This window comes from Lynx rufus, unplaced genomic scaffold (assembly GCF_022079265.1).
Source record: "Lynx rufus isolate CCGP_SWC_20201006 ecotype Redwood Valley unplaced genomic scaffold, mLynRuf1.p SCAF_14, whole genome shotgun sequence".
NCBI lineage: Eukaryota > Metazoa > Chordata > Mammalia > Carnivora > Felidae > Lynx > Lynx rufus.
This window is the reverse complement of record NW_025814828.1, coordinates 26,774,659-26,793,496: the sequence shown is the minus strand read 5'-3', so window position 1 is coordinate 26,793,496 and position 18,838 is coordinate 26,774,659. Positions and strand designations below refer to the sequence as shown.

Genomic DNA, 18,838 nt, shown 5'->3' with positions numbered 1-18,838 from the left:
TTATTTCCAAAGCAAGCAGTTCCAGTGTGTTTGTCTGTGGTGGTGACGGGGCACAGAAGGAATGGGGGAAAGCCATTGTCATTTTCCCCCCGTTTTTTTGCATCAAGGACATTTTTTTAGGTAGGAGATTGGAGGCTTTCTAATGATGACTGCAAAGCAGTTGCTACGTGCGTTTGTAAACTGTTGAGTCAAAGCGGGGAAAACATCTTTCGGCACAGAAAACTCACTGAACTTGACCATTGGATTTATTTGATCGCTGCACATAAAGACAAACGGCTTTTCTTATTTTAAAAACTAAAAAAGTAACAGTTTATACATACAGTTCCAGGTCCATAAATTTTCATGCTCTGTATGAAAGATTGGCGGTTGAGAACTACAGCGATAAACGCTTCAAGTTTCATGTTGATCTGGAGCTTAGAATGTTTTTGGAATATTCTTTTTACATCTTTCACCTGTTTAGTTTAAGCATATCCTAAGTACTCCTCTGGCATTTGATTGGCTTTTTTTTTTTTCCTTTTAATGCTTAAGAATGCAAAGTCAACTATAGATATTCAGTGGAGGGCCAGCCATGAGCTCAGCTGGTCATCACTTCTTTTCCTCTGTCTCTGGCTAGATTTTCTGCTTGGAGTTTGCTCCATGAGAGCCCTGCTCTGGAACAGAGCCTCCGGGAGCCACCCAGGCAACCAGTAGACCTCTCCAAGCACACTTGTCTCTGAGAGATACCTCAGTATATTCCAGAAAACCCAAATGGACTCTTCTGCTATCAGAGGACATCCACAGCATCCTCCCAATCGGAATTAATTTGGGGACCATTAAAAAGATAAAGAACTGGAAAGGAACAATGACAGAAATGGTCAGATTCCGCCCATAGACACCTTTAAGGAAAGAAAAGCCCTTGTTTCTCGAGTCAGGCGTTCACAGGCTTGGCGATACAGTCAGTGAGAGCTGGGGTGGGTATGCTGAGCAGACAAGAGCTGGGGTTTCTGGCTGTCTACCCCGTTTCCTCCTAGAAAGAGAGCTTAGGTTTTTAGGTTTCCATAACATCAGACTCTCCCCAGGTAGGTCAGGGTGTCCGGCCTAAGTTCTTAGATCAGATCTTCCTTTATCACCTTATCAGGGCGAGAGAGCTGTATCCTAGCGAAGAAAAACAAACCAAAGGAGAGTAGGGCAGATAATGAGAAAGGCAGAGGGGGTAAGAATAGAAAAAGAACTACTGAGTGAGATTGCATGCGAGGGACTACTTCCGAAATGGCAGATAAAGGTCTCCTCCCCGCCCCCCCGCCATGGTAAAAACCCGTCCACCAGAATGAAAAGGCTTAATTAGCAGCTAAATACAAATCCACATCTTGTACCTTTTAAATGACGTATCACCAAGGTACCAAGCAGAATGTCTGGTTGAAGGTTGGGTGACTCAATCCATCTATTACTCTCTATAAAACAAAGAATCTGTGGTTTCATTACCCTTAAATTGTCTGGCAGTGGGTGAAGTTAACTTTTATTAGGCGGTGTTCTTTCATATTATACAGTGTAGTCAAGGATATATTAGCTTTGACGTTTTCTTACATCTCAATATACTGCGGCGTGAATTTACTGTGAGGCTAATTTAGAAGGAAGCTTTTCAGAGGAGGAAATAATGGTCAGCATCAGCTATGCTGCCAATTATAAGCAGGATGAAAATTCAGGGGGAAATGGACATCCGCATACAATCGCTAGATGTTAATAAGCGTGCTTCTTATATGTGTATTCCTGATGATATTCTTTCTCTCTTAAAACTCCAGTTTTATAAAAACTCCATTCTGGGGGAGGATTTTAGTGTTGAGGAAATGGTATAGTTTATCCTAACATGATTATGTTGTCTTAAAGAAAGAAACACCCATCGGATCAAACTCTATGTAAAAGGTGTTCTCAGAGCTCGCCTTTGGGAAAGGAACCCCCCCCCACCCCCCAATGATAATTTAAGCACTTAAAATACAATTTAAAGATGATTGATCAGACTAATACACCATAAGGTCGTTATAAAACAAATTCCCAGTATGTGAAATTTAATTTCACCTACAGGATTCATCATTCATCACAAAAGTTTTATTACACTCTGTTATCGGGTGCCATTCTCTGACTTTGGGTTGTTTTTTTTCAATAAGATCATGCTGGTTGGCTGATGTTTTGTGGCACCAATTAAGCATATTATTGGTCGATGAAATTGGATCCTGTTTAAAGCAAACAAAGACGAAAACAAGCATATGAGAATGAGAAGTGTAGTCTTTTAGCTTTAAGAACTTAAAATGTAACTGTATCACGCAGGGACGTTTGAGTTGTTAAATAGAACCCAGTCAATCAAATAGTAAAAGATAGTGAGAAGCAGCAACACGAAGTGTTATAAGAAAAGCACCCAATGGAGACACTTAAGAGAAAATCCGTCAGCGACTCATTCAGTTTCTTATCTGTTCTATAGGTTTAGCGCTGGAACGGAGTTGTTTGTTTGTATTTTTTTTTTTTCCTTTGCATTTATCTTTGTGCCTGAATGAGTTCAATTTCACTTAGATTAGGACAGAAACTTCAGAACAGCAGGTTAATCCGTCCTGTCTTCATGGGCAACTGAGCAAACAGACCAATATCAGTGTAAAATTGTAATTCTGGAGATTAATGTTGTCTTTCCTGTTTGTGGTGAACTTGACCTCCTTGCCTTTTTTTTTTTCCTTCAGCTTCTGTCCAGGGTCCCTGGGAGAGAGCCATCTCGCCAAACAAAGTGCCCTACTATATCAAGTAAGTTGGAAGCATCACGTTCCTAAAGAACCATTTATTGTGGCTAATCTGCATATTCACAAATGGATTTATTTCTACATTGTGACTGACGTTAACCTGGCTTACAATACCTACTTCTCCATCCCCCAAGGAAGCTTGGAAAGTCAACTCGCGCTTAAAATTACCTCTGCAAATGTGCTGATGCAACAGGGAGCTGCCTTTAGGAAAAATCCATTTACTGCAGCCCCGTTTCTTGTGTGTTGTGATTGGAAGTGGTGTGGCTTTTCCACAATAGCACAAAACGCTGCAGATAATATTATGGATGGTGAGAGTGAATAGTTATAAGGACAGTTTCATTTGTTTAGGGGTGTTCCCGCATCTCTTTTTCAGCCAAGATGGATGATTTCGGCAGCTGTATGTACACAAAGCGTTTCAGGTGAATAAATACTTCATGGACCCAAAAGGCAGTCAGCCGCAGGCCCGGATTTGTGTAGCTGAGGTGTTCATTCTTGACACATAGCACTCAGCATTTTTCACAACAGAGTCATACCGTTCTCTGGGGCCGTTTGTGTCCATCACAGGAATACAGGTGCCTAGAAGCACCTTCTGCAGGATGCATTGTGAAGTACGAATACATTGTACATTGAGTCAGTGATTGACATTGAGTCAATGTACATTGATACATTGGGTCAACACGCAAGGGACAGGAGGGAGGATAGTGGGTCATTATGGCACCTTAACAGTTTCTCGTTGACTATGCGATAGAGTTCAACTTAATTTAACTTTGAACCTGCTGGTTCAATAATTGAATTTAATCGCCTTCGTGAAATAACCTTCAATACCAGCTGAAGGCTTTCAACCTGCTTCCGCCATGAGTCTGACTAAAAATCCTCCATGTTTTCCCATTGTTCGGGTCTGCCATCTTTTATCAGGTTGGCTTCTGTTCTTCGGCTGCCCAGCGTTTCTTCATAATTCAGTTCTAAAGCAATCGCAGCAATCCTAGATCTTCATGACTACCATTCTCCGGAAATTAGATCGCATGCCTCCCTTTTGTTCACTCAGAAGAATGGGGGTGAGGGAATTCTTTGGGCCATTCAGGGAGAGACACATCCTTTAAGAAAGTTGCGTCTTATTAAATTTTTCCCGACAAAGCATCTCTTACCTTTAAAGCCTCTCCTTCGATTTGCTTTGATCCCACTTTTTATCTTTCTTATTTTTAAATTGTATTATGTTTATGCTGTGTAATTACCAATTCGGTCCCCTTACGTATTTTAAAGACCTATTTTAAATTGTGTGTCTCATTGAATGACAAATTCACTTAGACATGCGCTGTATGGCTTTACATCCACTGTATATTTTGTGGAACCATTTTATTCAAACTCTGCCCAGTCCTCTCCGGTGTCTTGGTCAATCCCACATTTTCATCTCTAAGGTGTTTGGGACCTGCTACTTCTTCAACCCATTTATAAAGCTCTCACTTTATCCGATTCCTTTATGATAGATGAAGAGATAGTCCTTACTGGATAGAGGTTCTTCTTTTGTAGCATAGATTGTGAGAGCACCTGAGAACCCAAAACATCTTCAAGTGATTATTCTCCAGATTATTACTGTTTGGGGCTTATTAACTATCTCACAGGGATTCCTAGGGTCTCCCTACCCACTGTCCTTTCCCTAAATATTTATCTTCTCCCCGATGCTATATCCAGCACAAGAGCTCCCGGTACATTGCTGTGTGGCAGTGAAGATTCATTCAGTCCAAAAATAACAAGACAGATTCCCCCTCATTGTCCAGGGCTCCTTCACTGGCCCAGATCGGGGAACGTGAAAACGTGAGGTCCAGTCCTGGCTCTGTCATGAGTTGACTGTGTCGCCTTGGGCAAATCACTTGCCCTATACAAACCTTAGTTTCTCATTTAGAAAATGAGAGGTTGGACTAGGTGATACCTAAGGTTCCCTGTAGCTCTAAGAATCAATGAGTGTGACTCATCGAATGATTTTATCCGAATTCAAAAACTTAAGATCTCAGCTTTTCTTTAAGAAGTTATCTTTATTTTTTAAATTCTCTAGTTTAATCATTAACATAATATGAATTCTTATTTTAAAAAAAAAGTCATAGCAATTCTGTTTTTCCATTGTTTAATTAGCCGAAGATATGCCCCCTCAACCCATTCCACTTTCTCCAGGTACCCATTTAAAGACATCAAATCTTGGTGCTTAATTTAGGACTGTCATTCTTCCTGATTCAGTGGTAAGAGACATAGAGCCCCAGACAGAAAAAAATAGTAGAAAAGGGAACATGGACCTTAAAGCCTCTGAAATGATCAGTTTCTAGGAATGAGGAATTAGGTAATTTCTCAAAAATACCTCTGAAACTTTATGGAGATCACTTTTCTCTAAAAACCAAAATCTACTGGGGCACCTGGGTGGCTCAGTCGGTTAAGCATCTGACTCTTGATTTCGGCTCAGGTCATGATCTCACGGTGCGTGGACTCGAACCCAGCATCGGACTTTGGGTTGATATCGTGGAGCCTGCTTAGGATCCTCTGTCTTCCTCTCTCTGCTCCTCCCCTGCTCGATAGCTCTTTTCTCTATCTCTGTCTCTCTCCCTCTCCCTCTCCCTCTCTCTCAAGGTAAATAAACATTTTTTTAAAAAATTATAATCTATTGGAAATTAGAGATTATATAATTTCTCAACTATACCTCTAAAATGTTAAGCTAATGTAGGGAGAACGCACGTTCAGAAAATACACATGGTCAACAAACCGATTATTAATGTCATTTGTGATTCATTATTATACACTACTGTTGTCTCACATATTCTTTTTATAGCAAACTACTTTGACGTACAAGGTTCAGTGGGCTTGAGGCACTGGCAAATGCCATTTGCAGTTCGAGGTGCCTTATTTATCCACAACTAACAATATAATAAGTTTATAATGATATTCCTTCACCCAGTCCCCACCCCATAGTTCCTGTTTGTTGTCTCATTTGTCTAGACTTGCATTCAAGAGTTTTAACCACCCGTTTCCAGGCACAGAGCCAGGTGCCTTCTCCGGATCTTTGTTTCATACTCAATACTTTTTTGCTTTTCAACGCTGGGATAAACTGATCCCCTAAATAACCGGAGGTTTCTGCACCAGTAACATAATTCCAGTTGGGTGTTGACTTGTGCACTCGTGCTTGAGGTTGTAAGTCACTACCCGCGTCTTGGGCTCTAGATTGCAAGTCAGGCGGTGTTTATGCCTGCATCCCGACACCAGCTTTTCATATGGTGCTAAGAATCTCGATTTCGATACTTCACCCTACATGTTTGTCTAGTTTATTAGTCCACGGCATTCATCACTGTTACAGTTTTCATCTTCTCGCTCCCTGGGGGCTCTCTTACTCCTGCCAGCGTCTCCTTCAGGTTATTTGATTACAGCCTTCATTGCCACTGAAAAAATAATCGCCAGCGATGTTCAACCTGTTACAACTGCCTTTTCCACTCTCCGCCATTTTGTACTCTTTTTGGCCTACTGTCAAACTCATGAAAATTCCAATATAATAGCCTTTAACCAGCTGCTGCATTCTGTTAGGATTTCTTTCACCTTTTTATGTTGCATCCTCCCATATGGGTAAACCACACGGAGCCAAGAGCTGGGACTCTCTTGCTTTCTTAATGAGTTAGAAAATGATTCTTCTGTGTTCTTGACTGTCAGAAGAACTCAGGAATCCCAAACTTGTGTGCAGTATGTTCCTGCAAAGATAACATAATAAGAGCATAAGAAATAGCACACTGGGGCAGACCGACAGGGCAACTAGCCCAGAACTCGGTCCCACATGCAGACACCAGTGGCTGTTTGCATCATCAGCCCGTTGGCATTGGGTTTATCCGGTGGTTTCTTACACTTTTCCCCTCTCCGCTTCAGCCTTGGCTTCAGAAGAGTAAGGTGCATAAATCTGCTGATTTCTACTTAAAGAAATAAAGGTAGATCTCAGTCCCTCTTCAATCTGCATTTTTTAACCTCGAGTGCTGTGGAATTCAGTGAATACAATGATATTTACCCAAAGTAGACTTTTTTTAATGTTTATTTATTTGTTTGGGGGGGGGGCAAGAGCGTGTACGCATGCATGCATATGAGCAGGGGAGGGGCACAGACAGAGAGGGAGAGAGAGAATCCCAAGCAGCCTCTGCACTGCTGGTGCAGAACCTGATGCAGGGCTCGATCCCTCAACCCTGGGATCACGACCTGAGCCGAAATCAAGACATCACGCCCAACCGACCGAGCCACCCGGGCGTTTTCCCAAAGGAGACTTCAGCCTCACATCCCCTTACGCCCCCTTTTCATTTTCATCTTCCCAGTCTGAGAAATTCTAATCCTTTTTAGGTTCTTCGTCTGTCCTTGAATGACAGGCAAGTGTTCCCCTTGATCGTCTTAGTTGCTTCTCCCTGGATCTTTTCCAGCTCTGTTACGTCTTCCTTGGGACGTAGTGACCGGAGTGGCCCAAATGTCGGTTATTAAATTTGTTAGCATTGTCTGCAGTCTGCACTCACTCATGAAGAAGGTAAATGCTGTTTGCTTTCTCCCATTGGTGCAGAAATGGAGAAACCAATTGAGGTCATAGCCTCTTCTACCTATGTTAGTTCTGGCTATAGTTTGGTTTGCTACTATTTTTCTGTGACACCGGCTGAAATGTTTGACCTTATGTTTCTGCCCGCCGGCCCTGAGGAAGGGTTTGGTTTTTAGACGAGCGGGTCCTCTCCTCTTTTAAAGGCGCTGCTGTTCGTAAAGACTGGGAGGCATTCACTAATGAAACTCAGTAGAAAACCTGCTGACTCAGTCGCCAGTAAGGCCTGTCAGCAGGTTCCCTTCCTAACTATCACTGAAGCTCTTCACCGAAGAGTGAAAAAAGGGTTCCGGGAAACATGCTAACTGATCAGCTTTTTTTTTTTTTTTCCACATCCAACGCTCGCGAAGCAACTCACGTCCACAGGAGTGTCCCTCTCTTCCCGCTGGTTGTTTTGGGTGTCGTGCACGTTGCTGTAGATGTTGTCTGATGACCCTGATCGACCCTTCCCTCACCTCCCAATCCCAGGCATGTTTCTGTACTTACCTATTGCGTGGGGGTTGCTCACAGCCTTCTTGAGCACTTTTTCAGATTCCAAATCCCTCCCATAGCTAAGGCATCTCTCGCGCGTGTTCTTGCTCCGGTGCCCCATGACTTGTGCCGAGAGTTGCTCTGATTCAAGTTGAGGTGAGCGTATTTGTTCCTCTGAGTTCCTGATTGCTACTTCAGTACCTGTGTTTATAGAGATAGGAAGGCGCAGTGAGCTCTGTCTCAGCCTTAACAGCAACCGATGTGCTAAGTATCTGCGTTGGCTGGCTGGCTTGCAGCGGATACATTATCTGAGAAGGAGACAGGCTCTGATCATAAAGAACACCGGATTGTGACATCCAAGTGTGAGAAATCAGCCGACTAACCCAATCAAAGGAGGGATGTGGAAACTCAGACCACAGTGAAGCCGACTTTAGTCAACATTCTTGCAAGAGTGGGTGTCTGATGGACGGGCACACTGGGAGCGGTCGCAGCAGGCAATTTATCTCCTACTGTGCAACTCCCTCCCCTGGTTCCTCATTGGCTGAGCACTACAGAAGTTACACCCTTACCCGGAAGTCGCCTGTGCCCACGTAAGGCAAAGAGTAGTCTGATTAGAGCAAATGTACGTTCCTCGAGGTGACGCAGGGGCCGCCCTTCTTTGGCGCATGCTCATTGCCAAGCCCGCAAAAAATAAGCCTGAGAAATAGAGAGGGGAGGAGCCGGAACGTGAAGCGTCTAAGGGTTTGGGACTCCATTGTTGGGGGTGCGGGAGGGTCCGTACGTATTTCCAGTAGGTTGTAAACCTATTGTTAACCAGACAACACAGTATCTCTGAAAATGAATCATCTCACTCCTCACCCAACTTAGAAAATACTCCCCTCTGTCTCATTCCTGATACCTTACTGTCCTAGGAATGATACCAGTCTTCTGACATTCACTTTAAACATTGGTTAAGATTGGCCCAGCTACGTGCTCTATGAAACTAGTAAATAGACCAGGCATCAGAAGCCTTGAAATCTAGTTCAGGCTTTGCTATCAGCTAGCTATTTTTTTTTTCAGTTTTATTTATTTAAGTATTCTCTATGCTCAGCATGAGTCTGAAACTCATGACCCTGAGATCCAGAGTCCCACGCTCTCCCGACCGAACCAGTCAGGGCCCCCCCCCCCCCGCCCCCGGCTAGCTATTTGACCACAGGTGAATCAGTTACATTTCCTCGGCCTCAGTTTCTCCGCCAGTCACCTAAGGGGGCTGAATCACGGGATATCCCATGTCATTCCCAGCCCCGACATTCTCCGATTTTATGAATGTTGACTTTGAAAGAAAAATTGTTCATAGCACTTTTCCAGAGGAATGGAAATGGATCTTCAGATCACCCTTGAGAATTCTTACCGCACCATCACTCTTCTCGGGATAAAGGACAAATAATATTAACCCCCATTTTTTTTTTTTTTTTTTTACTTTACTGTTTAGCACCATTGATAATAGGAAGTGGATGTAACGGGAAATCAGCTGTCTGATTTCAGCTGTCAATCTTTGAAGATACTGGTGAATATCTGTGGGTAATTAAATTTGTGAAATCTCTGCCAAAAACCTGGTGCTCTGACTTTTCAAAAGGCTTTAGTACACAAAGATAACCCAGAGGTCAGTCTTCTCTGCCGGGCTTTCTCCTCCACAGCTTGATGGTTCCAAAGGTCACATTAGCTGAGTCTCATTAAGCTTTGGGACCACAATGAAGGAAGAGTCAGTAATGAATAACTGATGACAGAATCACGAAAACAACTCCGTTTACGTTGTTCACGGAAAGAGATTGAATGCGACACCATTGTGTCACGGAGTCCCCGTTCCGGCCTTTGGTTATGTGGCCCTTGTTGGCAGGTGTCAATGTTGGTATCTTCTGTGTCTCAGAGGTTCGTAAACAGTATCTCACAACCTTCCTTATAGTTTCAGAAGCTCCAACACGTAACCTTGACTGAAATGGCAGCCTCCATGAGGATAGGCGCTGTGTCACTTTCCCAGCCCAGTGCCTCACTGACAGCATGTGCCCAGTAGATACTGGAATGAAGGAAGGAACGCACACCAGTAATAGCACGTGCCTTACACTTTGCTGCCTACTTTTACCTTCAGAAAATCTTCTAGCGTCTCTGTGTCAGTTCCGATGTGCCGCCCGAACGGGTCTCCTATATCCTCTAGACATCAACTTTAATATGAGAAAGCATGCTGAGTCTTTTATGGAGTTAATCGTGTCGCCTCTAGCAGGTGCCTAGGAGAAAATCCTTAGCACGCGAGTCTGAATGGAATATACCAAATCCTGGGATCTACTTTCTGTTCTGTGTTTATCTAACAGTATGATTTCGGGTACAACTGAGCCCATCTGGGACTGAGTTTCCCCATCAACAATAAGGAAGTAGAAGTAGCTAATGCCTGAGATCACTCTGAGCTCTGGCTTTCTTTGTTTCCATGGAACTGGGGTCTTTTTTTTTTTTTTCCTACTTCTGATTTTCTAGTGATCAGTAGAGCTTTGAATCGATCAACCACTGTGCTCATGAAGCATTTGTATACAGGATCTATTTGGGGGGGCTGGGATGTAGTGGCCCCTAAATCTTACGAGAATGGCATCGATTAGGTTTTATTTACAAAGATTTATTTACAAACATTTTTTGTAGCATTCTATACGTTACGTGTGATGGTTAAAGTTGGCAGCATGGATACATATACACGGATACATATACACGGATACATATACACGGATGCGTGGCAACCATAATTTTGTATACAAGCCACAACCTCTCTTACGTTACCCAGGTATGGCGTTAGCGTCCCGTGACTCATTCGTGGCACTTTTGGGAATGTGAGAGTGTGCATAAAATGTATTTAGGTCTGTTTCCCTGAAAGAAGAAGAGTAAATCATTTCAGCTCTTTGTTCATTTTCTTTCTTAACTTTCTCAAACGTGCACTTTGTTCCATAATCACGTGGTAGAAAAAAACATGGGCCGTCACATCAGATAAACCCGTGTGTGAAGCCCAGGTTCATCATACTGTGTGTTATTTAAACCATTTGCTTAACCTCACACCCACTCTACTTTCTGGCACGTAAGGAATATGAATTGGCTTTCCTTCTCTTCTCTGAAAGGGAGTCGAAGTCTAACGGACGGTTACGAGATACTGAGTGTCGGATGTGTACGAAAACCCAGCTACATGTTTAGAATGTTTTCTGGGACACAAATAGGTCCTTGATCAAATCAGTTTATTTTCATTTTTGGAGTTCCCACGTAATTTGGGGTATGTGTGAATTCCCAAACATTCCTGAGCCGCTCTTAGGCTTCTCTAATTGCTTCTTATCCTGTCCCCCTGGGAAGCAGCATCCTGTTGCTTTGACAAAGGTCAGCAGCAGCCCAGACAACATTTGAAAATAACTTAATAACCTTGAACTGCCTCTCCCCTTTGGATAATTTCCTTAGAGCATTAGCCCTTTGAACACTGACCTGGTTGCAGAAAATGTCCCTCTCTCAGCGGGAAAACCCAAATCCCATTCAGTCTTCCCTGCTTCGGTCCAGGGGATTGGGGCCGAGGGGGAGGGTGGGAAGGCAGGGGAGCTTGGGAGCTGAATAGTGGGTAGGGAGAAGGCATTCTTTCCGGGAGAACATTCGTGCGCACACACACACACACACACATACAATTTCTTCTTTTAAAAAAATAACCTGAGTGCATTACATAAATCAGTGCTGTCACATTGCAAACTTTAAAAATCCCTCTACGAGAGAGAAAAAAAAAAATCTCTGCTTTCGGCAGTCTGCAAAGCTCCTCAGAACAGGTCCTATGTGGGGCTTAGCCCACTGTGAGCATTGAGCGAATGATCGCGTCTTTTGTGTTATCATTAACTACAGGGTGGATGAAACAGAGAAGCTTTCCCGGTCCTTCTGAAATTTCCAGTAGCTTTTTCTGTTTTGCTTTCTCAACTTATCCATACCCATCTTGGTCCCCGAAGCCACTGCGGGTCACATGGTCAGTGCAAAGATTAATTTTTAACTTGCTTCTTTGTTGTTTTAGAAGGAATTTGTTGTGGTGGGGGTGGTTGTTTCCTTTAGATTTAGTCACTTTTCCTTGGACTTGAGCTTTCTTTTTTTTTTTTTTTTTTAATTTTTTTTCAACGTTTATTTATTTTTTTGGGGACAGAGAGAGACAGAGCATGAACGGGGGAGGGGCAGAGAGAGAGGGAGACACAGAATCGGAAACAGGCTCCAGGCTCCGAGCCATCAGCCCAGAGCCTGACGCGGGGCTCGAACTCACGGACCGCGAGATCGTGACCTGGCTGAAGTCGGACGCTTAACCGACTGCGCCACCCAGGCGCCCCTTGGACTTGAGCTTTCTATAGAGGAATTATCTCATAGTTACCATCCATGTAATTGAGACGGGATGAAAGCAAAGTTTAATGTGTGCCTACTAAGTGCTAAGGGCTAGACTAGCTGTGTATCTTCCCTCCTATGAGGATGGCCCCATCGGTTGTTATCCAATAAAGAGGACACGGCTGAGACTCAGAGGTTGGTGGCTTAAGTGATGCTCATAACGACGCGGCTTTGCATCTTTCCCACCAACCCTGTGACATCAGCAGGCTTTCCCCCCCTCTAGGACTCCCACAGTCCCCAGTCTCAGTGCTCACATGCGTGCTCCGGAAGGTCAGAGCTGCGTGAAGCTCCCAGGGCTAGATGCATTGAACTTGGGGAGGAGACGGTTGCTGCCCCCTGAGGGCAGAGGCCAGCTTAGCCAAGATGCGTAAGGTTGCGAGTGGAGACTTATTTGGGGGTAGAGCGGTTCAGGATTGAGAGAAAAAACATTTAATAAAGGGGTGGAGGATAGAGATTTTAAAAACGATAGTACCCAGAAACACCTCACTTGTTGCTCCCAGCCGGTTCGGCTTCCTAGTATTGGTGGTTAAACACCTGCTCTTAGCGTAACGAAGTGCGGCCACTCCAACACTGTGTGGCCGCCATCTTGGACATCACCTGCGTTCCCCTATAGGCCTTGCCTGCACTGCTGGTGGTTTTTCCTTGGCTTTCCTGCCGTCAGCTTCTGCCACCCTACTGTTGCACAGGCCGAATTTCCTCTTTGCTACTTTTGGCAAGAAAAGGCAAGAAAAAATAAAATGGAGCAAATACCTGGTGAGCCCGGATCCTACCACCTCCATGGGAGTTGAGGAAGCAGACAATTTCTGGCGCTCACGCCCTCCCGCTTCCATCAGGGCTTCCCTAAGGTGAGAGTACGGTCAGAAGAGTAACCTGATAGATGCCATGGAATGGGTTTCTCCTCAGACTCCCAGTTCTAAGACTTTTCAGAGGTTAGCGCACGGTCAACTCAGGTGGACTAGAACAGCTCGTCAGGAGGCTTTTCGACGCCAGAGCATGTCCTTGAATTTGATTCCATCCTCCCCTTGCAGCAACAAATGACATCTCATCTGCCTCATAAATCCCAGGCCTATGGTTCTAGTCTTACAAAGGAAACACATATGGCCTATGGCCATAAGTTATGGCTTCCCAGGCATTGAGCATTGGGTCACCCCGTGTATCACATGTAGAGAATCTCCCCTTATTGCAGAGTGTTGTCTCTGGGTTTATGATCGTAACGACGTGGTGGGAAAGAAGTCTTTCATACACCGTCTCCCAAATGACTTACAACCACCAAACCAGTGGGGGCAATTAATATGTTTTCACAGATAAAGAATAACTGCGATTTCCTATAGATTAAGAGAAATCTCTGCCTGAATATTTAGTCACCCTCTACTAATATAGAAATAGAAGTGCTTTACCAAATATGAGGCCAGGCTAATGCTTTCTTCCTCACTCTTTTTTTTTTTTTTAATTTTTTTTTTCAACGTTTATTTATTTTTGGGACAGAGAGAGACAGAGCATGAACGGGGGAGGGGCAGAGAGAGAGGGAGACACAGAATCGGAAACAGGCTCCAGGCTCTGAGCCATCAGCCCAGAGCCCGACGCGGGGCTCGAACTCACGGACCGCGAGATCGTGACCTGGCTGAAGTCGGACGCTTAACCGACTGCGCCACCCAGGCGCCCCTCTTCCTCACTCTTATATCAATACTGCACTAACTTTTCTGCCAAAAAAAAAAAAAAAAAAATATCACCAAATAATAGGGAAGAATGAACTCTAGGTGGAGCAGGAGGGGCCAAGCCTCAAAAGTATGTCAAAAGTTTGGGGCGCCTGGGTGGTTCAGTAGGTCGAGCGTCCGACTTTGGCTCAGGTCATGATCTCGCCGTCCATGAGTTCAAGCCCCGCGTCGGGCTCTGTGCTGACAGCTCGGAGCCTGGAGCCTGCTTCGGATTCTGTGACTCCCTCTCTCTCTGCCCCTCCCCCGCTCATGCTCTCTCTCTCTCTCTCTCTCTCTCTCTCTCTCTCTCTCTCTGTCAAAAATAAATAAACATGAAAAAAAATGTTTTAAAGTATAGCAAAAGTTCAGAGTGTAAATAGAGCAAAGGGAATGAGAGCAAGAGAGAAAAGGAGGGGCAGAAGAGGGGAGGGAAGGAAAGGGTAGGAAAAATAGGCCTATGACTCCTTCCCTGGCAGTTGTGAGGGGGTCTGAATGACCTGTACTCAACAGACCACCTTATAAACATGCCAATGACCTCCCAGACCTCCTTGTTCATCCCGTTCATGGCATTTTTAACTAGCAGAAAGATACCTGAAAGTCCTGTGTATAAAATGTTCTCAGCAGGATATACCCGGTCTGCCTTTTTTGCTTATGGTAAATAAACCTGGAATATATGGGTTTATGAGGGATGACTGCATAGAAAATGAGGCATAGTCACCTGAGCATTTTCCTGTTTTTGTCATTAACAAATTATCAAAAGGAAGCCTTTGGAGACTGAACTGGCTTCTCCTCAGTGTCGCTATTTCTGCACACATTTTTGAAAAACGCTTCTGTTAATACGAAACCAGAGTGTATCATAATGTGAAAGAACGGGGATGTTTTGGGAACGTGTCCTGAGGATTTCAGGTTCCTCCAGGGAGAGAACGTTTTATCTGTGCCCGGTGTTTCCCTTATGATCCTTCAACTCATTAGTGGCGATTGGTACTAGATAAGAATCTGTGATTTATGGGACTCCAGTTTGAAATGCAGTCCTTTCTACCTATACAAAATGTAGTTATTTTACTTGAAAAATTCCTTTTGCAGTGCGTGGAAGGAAAGAAAAGCAGGAGGAGGGGGCCCATATGTTTCCCCTTACCATGTGGTCCCCACTCCGAGGAAATCACAAGTCTAAGAAATGGCCAAGGTCAAGACTGCTGAGGGATATGGCCATTGTTTTTATAGGGGTTTTGAAGTTTTTTAAATGTTATAAAAATTTTGTACGTTCTATATTGAAAAGTATATAAATGACATTCAATTTTACCTTAGAATAGATCTTAAAGAGAGCAAGGACCTCTATAACTGCCTTGAAACCCTGAGTCGTCTTCACGCTTTAACTCTTTGGGATGTTTTGTTAAATCTTGTGATCCGTCACCTCTCCAATTAAGCTTTAAACTCTTCGACATTGCTTGAGCCTCATGCACCCTGCGTCGTCCTGAGCATTTCATTATCTCACACATAAGAATGGCGAACAAATACTTGATGCTTTGTTTTGATTTTGCGGAAGAGTAAGTATATTTGCGGGAACTGAGCCGTGATCCTAATAAGTATTCTCATAAAGGAATAGATCATAACAGATCAAAGGCATTCTAGGGGCACCTGGGTGGCTCAGTCGGTTCAGTGTCTGACTCTCGATTTGGGCTCAGGTCATGATCTCATGGTTTGTGGGATGGAGCCCCACGTCGGGCTCTGTGCTGACAGCATGGAGCCTGCTTGGGATTCTCTCTCTCTCCTTCTCTCTCTGAACCCTCCCCTGCATGTGCACACGCACATGCCTTCTCTCTCTCTATCAAAAGAAATAAAATATACTTTTTTAAAAAAGGCGTGGGGCGCCTGGGTTAGTAGGTTAAGTGTCCGACTTCATTGCAGATCATGATCTCGCGGTTCGTCAGTTCGAGCCCTGCGTTGGGTTCTGTGCGGACAGCTCCGTGTGCTGACAGCCTGCTTTGGATTCTGTGTCTCGCTCTTTCTGCCCCTCCCCCGCTCATGCTCTGACTCTCTCTCTCAAAAATAAAAGGCGTTCGGGGCGCCTGGGTGGCTCACTCGGTTAGGCGTCCGACTTCAGCTCAGGTCACGATCTCACGGCTTGTGAGTTTGAGCCCCACGTCGGGCTCTGTGCTGACAGCTCGGAGCCTGGAGCCTGCTTCAGATTCTGTGTCTTTCTGTCTCTCTCTCTGCCCCTCCCCGGCACACACTCTGTCTCTCTCTGTCTCTCAAAAATAAATAAAAACATTAAAAAAATTTTTTTAAATAAAAGGCGTTCTATGTTTTTATTCTAGGTAATGTCCCTGGCATTAGTTGTTTAAATTGTATTTTGAGGGCAACTTGAGCCATCCACTCCTTCATTGTCTCTATTTTTGGTGGTTGAAAGCAGAGAGAAATGCTTGATGGTGTTGGTTGCCTCACTGAACTGTCCTGTGAACGGTAACTCTTTGGAAGTTGCTATTTTAGAGGAAGTACCGTTAAGTGAACGTATTCCTTTGGTAGCTCCCGTTGCCAAAAGTTATGAGGATATCTTAGGACAATGCCTTCAAATCCTATTCCTGGCAAAGTGCACAGGCTGCCTTCAGAAGCTGAGTTCAGTGAGTGCACATAAGCCTATGTCTTAATATTAAAAGACTTTGAAGGAAGTTGGGATGAGGTACGTTGGTAGAATCTAAGAGAGACGTTGAGGCAGAGTCATAGTGGCATCCAGCGGGGAAGAAAAGACCTCAAACTGGCGCTTAGTTATACGCACCCAGCTCTTGTCTTGCCCTGGTAAATATTAGATGCCATTAACAAGCACATATAAAATAGATTAATTGCATAAATGTCTAGCGTTAGTAAAAAGAGAGCCATTTTTTTTCAAATATGGTTTTGTTTTGTCTTTGGCGGGGGGAAAAGTCATCCCGTTCTATCTTTTTAAATAGACTTTATTACTAAAGAACTTAGAGTTGTTTCTCTAACTCGTATGTCATACGCTCAGCTGCCAGGCCATGTCTTTTTACTATAAGCTGGGCAGAGGAACAAAAGTCACCCTTACTCAGCTCAGCCTCGTTCATCATCAACAAAATTGCCAATTATATTCCAAGCCCTTGAATGTATTGCTTGAGAAGATGCATCAGCTCCCTTTCAAGGAAGCAGCTCCATGTTGAGTTGGAAGTTTGATCTTTCTCTACTGGTTGGTAGATTCGAGCATACTAATCTTGTTTTGATTTGTGAACCGGAAAAGGCTAGTCTGCAAGTATGGAGAAAACGTGTTCAAACCGCAGAGTAATTTTTCCTGAGAAGTTACCTGACTGTAACTGTAACTATACCTCAGAGTACATCAGAGGGCTCAGATGTGGAACATTTCTTTAAAATTAAAACCTAAAAATCCTGACGCCTAATAGAATGTATAAAAATAACTCCTATCTGGAGGATATGGGATGAGTAGAGGAATACCGAATAATCTCATCTGACAGTTTGGGCCATACCTTTATATTACTTGCTGTGGCCTTGAAAAATAGAGAATTAATTCAATAAAACATTGGGAAAAAATTACATAAACATAAAATATTTTAAATTAAAAACACTGAATTGGAACGGGAGGAAAAAAATCTCCCAGGAAATCAGTATCGCTTGGGCAAGCATGAATCCCAGACCAGCGATATTTTTATCCAAATAACACCTAGTTCTATAGTGAACAAACACCTTTATCACCAAGTGTTATAAACAGAGAGTGAAGAAACGAGTACTTAGGGCTGTTAGATTTACTTCTCCAAGATGGTAACTGTATTCAGTTTCAGGCTTGAGTATAGCAACGTCTGAATTTATTCACAGTACTATGTCAATTTAGGATTGCAAAATACAAATAGAGACGTGGTGAAACACTTACGGTGATCGTTAAGAGTGGTGGCTGTAGGGAACAGATGATTGTTGTTGTATAGACTAATAGTATACGTAAGGAAATCTGTGTGAAATCTAAGTTGGGCTATGAAACACCAAACTGGGGCACCTGGGTGGCTCAGTCGGTGAAGCATCCGACTTCGGCTGAGGTCATGATCTCGCAGTTCGTGAGTTCGAGCCCTGTATCGCGCTCTGCCCTGTCAGTGTGGAGCCTGATTGGGATGGTCTGTCTCCCTGTCTCTCTCCACCCGTCCCCCACTCGCACTCTTTCTCAAAAATAAATAAATAAACATTTGAAAAAATAATAAAACGCCAAACTAAGGCAGAGGTAAAATAATCAATCCATAGGAAATTAAATTTAGGCATTAAGTACCGAAACCGTAAATTCTGTAGGTGTTAGAAAATCGTACGCACGGTAGTTCCACACCCCCATCCGCGATTTCACTTGGCACGGTTTTGGTTACCTGAGGTGAACCAGAAGCAGGTGATGCGCCTTCTGAAATACTGTCAGAAGGTCAGTAGCAGGCAAACGCTACATCCCAGTGTCGACGTGATCCATCTCATCACGCAGGCATTTTCTCATCTCACATCGTCACAAAAGGAAGAAAGGCAAGTACAGTACAATGAGCTACTTAGAGAGATGACACTCACATAACTTTTACCATAGTTTCTCATTATAATCGTATCTTATTATTAGTTATTGTTGTTAGTCTCTTACTGTGCCTCATTATTCTTGATACTTTGATTGGAGTACTCCAGTAAGTGTATCTTTCCAAGTTCCTAGTTTCTTATATCCTTTTCCAAGAAAGAAGACAGTCCTTTCAATGCCTAACTGCCCGGGACTACCTCCGATTGTCTTCTGTGACAGTTCACATCATAGAACGATGAATAGCAACAACAACGGAAAACCATTTTATCGGACCCGATGTTTCGTGTGTGTGTTCATTTTATTGTTCCCAGTAGAAAGCGGACTTAGTCCAAACCTTGCTTTCAGTTTTGTTCCACAGTAGCAAAGT

At 43.7% G+C, this 18,838-nt stretch overlaps 1 protein-coding gene across 4 annotated transcripts in view; it reads left to right on the top strand.

Annotated features, from left to right (window-relative positions):
• The window catches only part of DMD (dystrophin), a 1,630,689-nt gene that overhangs the window by 1,418,691 nt on the left and 193,160 nt on the right, over window positions 1-18,838 (top strand). For all 4 annotated transcript variants that reach the window (XM_047076051.1, XM_047076054.1, XM_047076053.1 and 1 more), the window contains one exon: window positions 2,703-2,763. In XM_047076051.1, coding sequence (XP_046932007.1) covers window positions 2,703-2,763 — 61 coding nt within the window. The remainder of the gene's footprint in view (window positions 1-2,702; window positions 2,764-18,838) is intronic.